Source organism: Saccostrea echinata, unplaced genomic scaffold, assembly GCF_033153115.1.
Source record: "Saccostrea echinata isolate AGI-Se365-2 ecotype Australia unplaced genomic scaffold, CSIRO_AGI_Sech_v1 ptg000023l, whole genome shotgun sequence".
NCBI classification, from domain to species: Eukaryota; Metazoa; Mollusca; class Bivalvia; order Ostreida; family Ostreidae; genus Saccostrea; species Saccostrea echinata.
In genome coordinates this window covers 6,501,867-6,512,409 of record NW_026889772.1, presented here as the reverse complement: position 1 = coordinate 6,512,409, position 10,543 = coordinate 6,501,867, and the positions used below count along the sequence as shown (strand labels likewise).

Here is a 10,543-nt window from a genome sequence, read left to right as displayed (position 1 = left end):
GATTTGTTATTTCTTATTTCCCAGGTAAAGATTTGTTATTTCTTATTTCCCAGGTAAAGATTTGTTATTTCCCCGGTAAAGATTTGTTATTTCCCCGGTAAAGATTTGTTATATCCTGGTAAAGATTTGTTATTTCCCTGCTAGAGATGTTATTTTGCTGGTAAAGATTTGTTTTTTCCCTGGTAAAGATTTGTTATTTCCCTGCTAGAGATTTGTTATTTCCCTGGTAATGATTTGTTTATTTCCCAGGTAAGATATGTTATTTCCCTCGGAAAGATTTGTTATTTACCTGGTAAAGAATTGTTATTTTCCCGGTAAAGATTTGTTATTTCCCTGCTAGAGATGTTATTTCCCTGGTAAAGATTTGTTATTTCCCTTGGAAAGATTTGTTATTTACCTGGTAAAGATTTGTTATTTCCCCGATGAAGACTTGTTATTTCCCTCAGCTGGTAAAGATTTGTTATTTCCCATGTAAAGATTTGTTATTTCCCTGGTAAAGATTTTTAAGTTATTTCCCGGGGAAAGATTTGTTATTTCATATTTCCCTGGTAAAGATTTGTTATTTCCCAGGTAAAGATTTGTTATTTCCCTCGGAAAGATTTGTTATTTACCTGGTGAAGATTTGTTATTTCCCTGGTAAAGATTAGTATTGGAGGTAATATTTGAAATTCTAATTACAGTAGGTATCTTTGTTATTTAAGTACTGTTAATATAACCAGTGATTAGATTTTAATTTTACAAAGCACTAAATCAAACAAGAGGTGTGTATACTATATATATAGAATAAAAACCATATACAGTCAAACCCCATTATCTTGAACTTGATGGGACCAAGAAAAAACTTTGAGATATCTGTGAGTTTGAGATATTGATGTTGAAATACATAAAGAAAAAGTGGTAGGAACTTCCAACTCACTTTGACATATCCATTGTATTCAAGATATTGATGTCTGAGATACTGAAGTTCAACTGTATATTCAATTTTACATCCATGCACAGTCAATTCAATGTTGTGAATCCATTCTTAGTGACTGCTTTCTATTTCTCAAAGAAAACAGAATACATTGTAATCTCTTCAAAAATTTAATACTTTTCAACTTTAACAAATCTGTACATTATTATGTCCTTAATAGTGAAAATCCCACAGAAAATATAGATATTAATTAAAGGTCACAGATCTGACAAATGAAAGGAGAGAATTCAACAAGAAAATAAATCTTAAAAAGAAGAAATAAACTGACAAAACGTCTGCAAACATAAAAATTTCCTGTCTTTGAAAATGGAATACATTTTATGGAATGACTAATTCAAAAGAAAACAATTATTGTTGGAAGTATGTTAAAGAAAATGAAAACATGGACAGCACTAAATTAACAAGTGGAACAGTCCAAACACTGCAGATAAAGCATATTGAGAAGAAGGAGAATTATAAAAACTGTATAAGCTTCTGAATACAGGAATGTAACATTGTAAATTAACTTAGTGACAGAAACATTTCCAAATGTTATTTGTACAAAGATATAACTCTCATTTAATGTGTCAATGACATTAATTTAATTCTGAATTAAGCAAATAGTCCATAAATATACATTTTATAATAACTGAACAATAATTAAGTTCTGGAATGTACAGTCTATAATTAAAGGCAAATATAATCTCAACAAAAATATTTGAAATCCACTTTCAACAAGTTCTGAATGTTCCAGATGAAAGACACAAAACAAAAAAATATAATAATCTGTTTTTGCCATACACAATAATAATAAATACACAATCACGCACAGTACTGCAAAGACCAGATTAAATATGAATAATCATGTCACAAAATATGAAAAATAAACATAAGAAGCACTTAACAAAAACAAATAGAACTCTGTGATAAAATTGAGCATTTTTTTAACAGTCACTTACACAAATGTCATGGTCCCTTCTAGTTCCCAATGAAAGCCCACGTGGTTCTAACTCACAATGGTAACGGCAATAATACAAGGGGGATACAACACTGATATCCAGATCTATTACATGAAAAGTCAAAAATAGGACTATATTCTTATATATGAGCATTAAAGATAAGAATTAATTAGGTCTGAATACTAAACCGGTTAAATGTGTTTCAAATTGAATACAACTTAGGGATTAACTCAAATTTTTATTTCATTAATAGCTGCTATGGATTTTCCATGCACTGTCAAAGTTTAATAAGAACAGAAAGAAACATGAAATTAAAAAAAGGGTTTAGATACTGCACTACAAAACTTTGAAATGAAAAAAAAACCTATGCTGATTACTTCTCTGAATAGTCACTTTTATAGTTTCATTAGGCTAGGTTGCCATTGATACTGTGTAACATTTTCTGTACAAGACTACTTGGGGAAAAACAGAAATACTACTATGTGTAAATAGAATAATTTCTAAATCATAACAAGAAAATAAATTATATCTTTGAGATTCTATCAACATAATCTGTAACATATAAGAAAATTATTTCATGTCCAAATATTAAGGCTTAAACTTCTAGTACAATAATGAGTTACCTCCCTCTACAAAGACTAGGCAATATATATAAGAAAATCACAGACTCCTTGTCTGAACTCAAGGCAGTATACAGGAATGTGTCTTAATTCTGACAAAATATTAACAACAAAGAAAATAGAGTGACATTCAACGAGGTCTTTAGAAAAATACAAAAACTCTTGTAATGAAACGTTGAACAATTCTGGTTCTCTCTCAAAGTCTATTTCTCTCACTAAGTCTGGTTCTCTCACTTAGTCTGGTTCTCTCACTTGGTTGGAGATATAGGTTCCTCTTTGACTGTGACTGGTATGCCATCAGAAGGTGAAGTCAGACCTTTTTGATTTGGAGAATTTGAATTTTCTTCCTCTACAGACATGTCTGCTTTTGATTCTCTAAATGGAACAAATCCTTTAGCCATGGCAGCATGCATGCTGGACAGTGACCCTATATCCATGGGCTCACTCATAGAAGAGTCCATTTCCTGGTCTTCGTCCCCAACGGTGAACCCCCAGTGAGACTGCTTCATGTGCTTGTTAAGTTCGTATTTGCGGACAAAGTCCTTTCCACAGAGGGAACAGATGTGTGGTCTGTCCTGGGTATGAATGCTCTGGACATGACGTTTCAGGTGATCTGAGCGACTGAATCTCTTGTTGCACACTTTACATTCATGTGGTTTAATGCCAGTGTGGATGGACAAATGGCGTTTCAGGTGGATATTTTTAGCAAACGCCACTCCACATGTGGGGCAAATAAAAGGCTTTTCTCCAGTGTGTGTACGGAGGTGTGTTTTTAGAACAGACGGACTGGTGAAAGTTTTATCACAAGTGTTACACGAGTAGGTCTTGTCATCAGAGTGTTTCTTCATGTGAGTGTGCAAGTTTGATTTTGTGCTGTAGGTTTTTCCACAGACATTGCAGGGAAAGTGAGAATGTGTTTCATAATGTCTGCTGAGAGAGTCTTTATCCAGGTAACTTTTTCCACACACAGGACAGATGAACTTCATGTCACTCCCGTCGATTGTCCCACTGGTCACGGTGATGAGGAGAGGATTGGTGGGTTGCTGGACACGATTAGGGGTGGGAGATCGGGTGTATCTCTGACCAAAACTTGGACTGTCCAATCCTCGGGCCCTCATGTACTGGTCAAAATATGATCCACCTGAATCATCAGTGTTGTTAAGATAACTGGTTAAACTACTGCTAAAGTCCAAGGACTTGTTGGCATTCATCTTTATATAATCTTCATATGGACTGAAGGATCTTGGAGGTGGGGTTGAGAATTTTGTAGGGGTAGGGCTGTAAGATAAAGAATTAGGGCTCTCACTTTTGTTGGACTGTCCATTAGATTTGAGGGTAGAGTTTGGGGTGGGGGATATGTTTTCCTTTTTTATGTAGACCTTATGGCTCTTGGCATGGTCTTCCATTTCTGCTTTTGTGTCAAATTCTTCAGCACACTCAAAGCACATGTAGTTCTCCTCCTTGCCATTCATTCCTGTGGTTGTAGGGTTAGCCCCCTGGGATCTGTTTTCCTGTGGAGAATTGCTGTTGTCACTTGCTGTTTTTTCAGAATTTTTATTTGATCCCACACCATTTTCTGGAAAGATAAGATAGAAAAATAAAATCATTTCTACAAACACCCATTTTAAAATAAAATAACATACTAAGAATAACTTGTCAGAACAACTTGATTTTCATTCATTATTTCTAAGTATAAGTTGTCTTTATGTCTTAATTGGCAATTAAATTTTTGATGCACTTTTCATGTCGATCAGAAAATGAACTGTTACAGATTATAGTACTGGTGTTTATATTTTTTATAACATTCATTTAAGTAACGATTTATCTGAGTCTTTCATTCCTTCATAAGACAGAGAAGAAACTGTGACACCAAAATACTTGTCCACTAGAAGACCTTGCTAAGCAATTTACAATTATCCCTCAACAATGCAGTAAAAAAACACAGCCTCTAGTGAGAAACAAGTCAATGTGCAGCTTATACTGTTACACAAAAAACTGCACATCCATATATATTGCTATGAGCCTTGATTTTCATGAGTAGTCGGACAAGAAATGTGAAATCTAAAAAGGTGGGCAGGATTGATTTTTTGTTCAGAGACAAATATTTCAATGTCGAGTTGACACAGCTCATCAGAAGTGATATTTCTGTTTTAATGCCATCTACAATTACATCTGATCGAGGCTTTTGTCGTGTGAGGTGTCTGTGGCCTGTCATACTAGCCAATTAGGAGTATTAATGATGTGTGGTATAAGAGGTACTGATTTCTCATCAAGACAATTATATGAATGTACACTCTTAATGAGAATCTTAATAAACAGTGATTGATCCATAACAATATAGAAATCTTAACTATTAATGAATCTCTGTTTATCCTGTTAATATAAAGGTTTTATAAATAAATTCATTACCAGTAGGTGACCGTGGGGACCTATCTGAGGAATACATAGAATTTCTTTCTGAATTTTCATTGTGGGTAACCTGACGTAAGGGGATTTTAAGTCCCTTTCTCTTTGAAACTTTCACTTGCGTACCCTGAATTTCCCCTCCATTCTCCAGCAACTCATACGGAATAAAGTCCTCAAGCTTCGGTGCAAGGTTTGGAAACTTCTTGATGATCTGTAAAATAAAATATTATCAAAATGCATTTTCAAATGCTAAAATTTTTTCTTTTTATTTTTATGTAATACCTGTATACAATTAAAAGATTTCTTTTCAAGTTATATTTTTTAAAATATGTGATCATACATCAGATTTCAGGTTACAAGTGTAACATGTAGGCTTCAACATATCTCATTTCCTTTCAGATTATCATATTACATTGCGAGTTGTTGTGTTTGGCAATAATAGCTTCCTATCTGTATAAAAATACCCCAAGTGTAGTAACTACAAGCTAGTTTATTTTTATCAACTGAAAGATGCCAGGCAAAATTATCACTTTTTCACAGACAGGGAGATAAAAATCAAGATATTTTTTTTCCAAATCTGATACTTATATTCCTTAATATTAACTGAATTTAATATTTCTTAATATATACTGAATCCACTTTATTGATTTTATATCAGAAACTTCCTACATATTATCAATATAGTGTATATTCAAGGAACTTTTAAGACGAGTGAACTTTGTATCTATAGAAGCACACTTGGAGGACAGTGCCCCTATTTATCATTCTGGACTACATCCTACTGCCTGTCTGTGTTACATGTATACAGATACAATTCCTTGATCACATCCCTCTCTTGTTGTCGATGTCGGAGTTAGCTTCATGCAAACAACAAACAGCCCTCCTAGATATTCAACTGAGAAACTGTAAAATACTCCCTGACTTCACCATTGGCAGGGCTAATAACAGTAGACTTCTCCTTCACATCATCCTACAGGGAATATTTTATATTATCCTTTTTGGACTGATGCCATTGTCAGTATAAATATTTGCGTAAAAACTGCATGTATATTTTGTATATGTTGCTATACTTTTCCTTCAAATTGAACCCTTGAAATCTGATTTTGACTGAACGTACCAATTTATTCACATTTTTAAAAAAAATTAATTTATATATTCTTAATTCTCCAAATATGTCATATTTCTTTACTTATATGAGTATACTCCCATCATTTGAATTGTAATTATTATATATGTCTTTTATCATCATGGGAAAAAAACTTAATTGCTAAAAAATCTATTTTTTAAATTAAATTTTCTCAATGTTAAGAATTACTTAATGAGGATTTTAACACTTAAGTGTCACAAGCCACTGCGCAAATAACACACAATTACCCTTCAAAAGCTAGTGGATAGAAAGTTCACAATTTGGGGGGCTGAATATAGGTATAAAAATTAAAACCTCCTTTTGCCAAATTTTTTTCCCCTATTTAAACTCTCCATTGTATCGACAGCATTACCTTGCTGTAATATCTTATGAGGAATGTTTTTTCAATCCCCACATTTTGATTCAGCCAGGTGTGACCAAGTAGATCTTAACAGAGCATGTCCTTCAGGGGAAAAAAAACTCTGTCTAGATAAACGGGAGGAAATGAGCGACGACGTGGAATTATATGCATACCATCCAAGTGATATAATTACCTACTATTGCCCGAGGCATTACAGTGTTCTACCTGGCTGGCATTTGAGGGAGAGACGAAACTAACTCAATCCCTGACAATGTCAACAGGGACCTTTAATTCTGTGTCTACCCCCCAGCTATACATTTAACTGTTTTACTACCGCTTGGCTGAGCGGAGGGAATAAAACGATCAGATTAATTCTCCAGATCTCTCCGTACATTTCTATAGCTGGAGGGAGTACAAGTTTGTAAATGTACGACACAGATGGGGGTTTGTCATGTCTAAGCCTTGCCTGGGATCCAAGCACCTGAATGCCACTATAATGAATTTAATATTCCAATGATACTGTAAAAATATGATAATTACTGCCTATTAATGAATCTAGTTTAAATAAAACTTTCAGCAACACCTTCTTGGGAGATGATTAACCCATATTTTCCATACATTATTCTGATTTAATGTCCTCCCCAAAAGCAAACACTCTGGAATGTTCATTTGAGAGAAAAATTCATAAATTGTATATATTTGACTATTGTGAGGTTTATATATATACATCGGTAGAAGATACAGACATGCTCCATATTGCTTATGTACCGTCTTGACTGGGTTATTGGGAATTAGACAACACTTACTTGGGATCCATAGATTTGTCGTTCATCAATGGCAGCAATAAACCAGCACTTAATGGCATGAAGAACTTGGTCATTAGAGAGTCCTGTGTCCCCCAAACGCTTTAAATGGGGCATTGCCTCCCAAAACTCCAAGTCCAGGAAACAGTCCTCCTCCAGTATCTGAGAATATAGAGAAATTATATCTTGTTATTACTGTAAAAACAATACCAGAGTTCATTTGTTAAATTACTGATACCAGGCTATTTGAATTGTACTAAAATATACTCAGTCTTAATGATACAGTATTAAAAGTGAAAAATGGAGAAAATTTTATTTGGAACTTTCTGGGTATTTGAAACAGAGCCTAGATGCTGAAGACAAAGAGTCTAAAATAGGTGAAGACAAAGAGTCTACAATAGGTGAAGACAAAGAGTCTACAATAGGTGAGTTTAACAGATAACATGGGAACATTTAGTGATTATACCTTTTCAAAATTCTCTTTGATAAAGTCTGTGCTCTCCTTTAGAAGGTTAGAGGCAAGGCATTCCGTGGCAATCTGATGAATTTTTAAACAATTCTCAATGTCTAATACTGAAAGCAGAAAGTTGCTGCACAAGCTCTGAATCTCAGCAACATGCAACTTAGCAGCTGCCGGTAACAGTGTCCACACAGTTTCCTCGTTAACTGATACGGTGGCTGTGTAGAAGAAATCAACGATTGTTTGTACTGCCTCCCCCTCAATTCCTTTCAATGGATGTTCATAAAGCCCTGGTTCCATGTAGTATCTAGTATTCATAAGGCCTTTAAAGTATGGGGAATTGACGGAGAGCACCAACTTATGGGCGAATATTCTGGTTTCATTGCACCTGAGGATGATGTCACACAGTTCTCTTCGGTTTCTTAGCTGGTTAATTTGTTCAATGGCCTGATGTGCGTGGTTTACAGAGGTGTAATGCATTGTCTTCTCCATGTTGGCTGATATGTTGGATTATCTTCTCACAATTTATACCTCGGTGTCAGAAATATCTCTCCTTCCTCACTCATTCTACAATACAACAATTTTATACAAATGTAGTTTACCCACATCCCATCTTATCTGTGTTAAAGCTAAATAATACATCCATTTAAATCCTTAAACTTCATTCAGTAGGTATAAAGATATCATAAATATTGTGAAAATGTTTCTAAATATTTAATATTTTTACCTTCTAAAACATTTTATCATTCTAGATTCAATTAAAACTCTCCAAACATTTTTTTAAAAAAAGATAAATCTTTCTAAAATGGACTAAGAATTTATGTACAGTAACAGATTTCATCAAGGTAAAATAATACTTACACATTTTTATCCTATAACCATGATAAGCAGCATTGATAATTACCAAATAAAACTATTATATCTAGGAAGGTCAAAATCATAAAAATTCAATAGACAGACAAAATCAGCTCCTTCTTCAATGCCTGAAGTGGAGAAAATGTGCTCTGATTTATGACATGTACCCTCTATATACCTTGTACAGGTATAATTATGTTGAAGAAAAGCTTACCCCAAAATAAGCACAGACCTGGGCCCCGGGGCTAATTCTCTGAGGTAATCTAGCATAGACAGCTGACAAGCTCCAGGTCAAACAGTCAAGACGAGGTGATAATTATGAATGTAATTAATTCCTATTGATTAAGTGACATATTACTCCTAGTTTACATAATCATGATGGTGACAGGTATGATGAATACTATAGAGAGGGAAAAATTTTAACTTCATAGATTTAATCAAAGGCATGAAATCTTGTTTATTCTTAAGAGTAACAAATATATGATTGTCCACATTTAAAAATATCTTCCTTGAATACTTTAATGAAAATTCTCTTTAATCTTAATGAAGGATGTCAGAGGAAAAAAATATATATCCTTTTCATAAAAAAATCTCTTGTTGATGGTTTCTCATTTAACATGTTTTAAACCTGTGACCAAAACACAACTGTTAAAATTTCCAATTTAAATGTATCAAGAGAACCCAAGAAATTCCATTTCATGGTAAGCATACAAAAATAGAAATTTTTCCTCCCAGTAAAGACATACTAATAGCCCCTTTATGCTGTCAGCTACCTGTTAAAGACCTTTGAATTAACATTTGGCTTGGCTACAGTAATTCTGACATTGTTCTCTCATAAGGCCAGATTTGCATACTCTAAATACTACCTTCTTTTTAAAATATTAATTGCCCCAGTGCATGCATTAAAACATACTCCAAGTGTTTTCTAAAAATTCGCCTGTCATTACGAGTTATCCAAACCCCCATAAATTACAGAGTATATGTTATGTAATACACCTGCAATTATCCTTATAATGATTACACGGGAGACATGACACACTTTTTGTATGCAACAATTAGATTATATGGAGAATTAAAATAAATAAACTTATAACTTAAAAATATTTTTCTGCGATAAGAAATTTATATGTAAATGATATTATCTGAATAACCGTGAAGTCTAGTAGACGTATCACAAAACAAAATCATGTATATCGAGAATACTTATATACAACACTGTACAACAGTTGATGAACATTCATTCAACTAGGCATATTACTTTTTCAAGATGTGAAAACCCTCACGATGCATAGATACAAATCATTTAGCGCGTCAGACATTTCATAGGATATATATATTATTTATAGAGGTTTTCAATTCGCCGAACTCGCCATAGAATTTATTTCCCCATAAGGCTAGAAATCCCCCTCAGTTTAAAAATACTTCATACAGTAAACTGGACAGAGAGTTGAATAAAGCAGTAGCACAATTACCTGTACTTATGATGTTGTCTCATGTCATCGCTCCATGACTGGTGGGAAAGTAAACATACGGTCCGACACCCACCTGTACAGCGGGAGGGAAATTCAGCGGAAATGCTTCGCTACGTTGTGAGGAGGATATCCCATTTGCGTACTACGTCATAACTTTTGCTTAAAGAGGAGTGGAATCCCTGCTTCTTGCCTGCATTGTAGTTGGTGAAATAAACTGTGAATGATTAAGTTACACTAAAACTTTCAGATTTTTTATGTGTTCTATGCTCACTATCACTTTGTGAAGCCAATGCTTTTCATCAGTATGAAGCAAATAAACACAACTGTTTACAAACAACATGTGCTCGCTGAAATCGAAAGTGAAAGTTAGCAGCTGTCAAAACATCTTGTACGTGAAATTGTCCATATTTCGTCTTCAGGACATTTTTTCTATTCTACAATGGAACCATTGATCCATTTGTAATTTTACACATAATTTTTTTTATATATGCAGTAATAGACTTTTTTCGTCAATGGTTTGGATGTCATT

At 33.9% G+C, this 10,543-nt stretch overlaps 1 protein-coding gene across 1 annotated transcript; it reads right to left on the bottom strand.

The window, feature by feature from the left end:
• Positions 1 to 1,529: 1,529 nt before the first annotated feature.
• On the bottom strand, positions 1,530 to 10,154 carry LOC133191117 (zinc finger protein 615-like). Its single transcript, XM_061326812.1, has 5 exons — positions 10,015 to 10,154; positions 7,694 to 8,254; positions 7,231 to 7,389; positions 5,064 to 5,148; positions 1,530 to 4,107 (listed from the first exon to the last, which is right to left on the bottom strand). The coding sequence occupies exons 2-5, from the start codon at positions 8,177 to 8,179 to the stop codon at positions 2,780 to 2,782; spliced, it is 2,058 nt and encodes a 685-aa protein (XP_061182796.1). The 5' UTR covers positions 8,180 to 8,254; positions 10,015 to 10,154; the 3' UTR covers positions 1,530 to 2,779.
• Positions 10,155 to 10,543: the final 389 nt, after the last annotated feature.

What these genes read in the sequence shown, in the direction of transcription:
- LOC133191117 (XM_061326812.1), bottom strand. Translation starts at nt 8,179, where the DNA reads ATGGAGAAGACAATGCATTACACCTCTGTAAACCACGCACATCAGGCC. An exon ending in GACAAATCTATGGATCCCAA is followed by an intron (nt 5,149 to 7,230) that starts GTAAGTGTTGTC and finishes TTTATTTTACAG; the next exon opens with ATCATCAAGAAGTTTCCAAA. An exon ending in GAATGGAGGGGAAATTCAGG is followed by an intron (nt 4,108 to 5,063) that starts GTACGCAAGTGA and finishes TTATCTTTCCAG; the next exon opens with AAAATGGTGTGGGATCAAAT.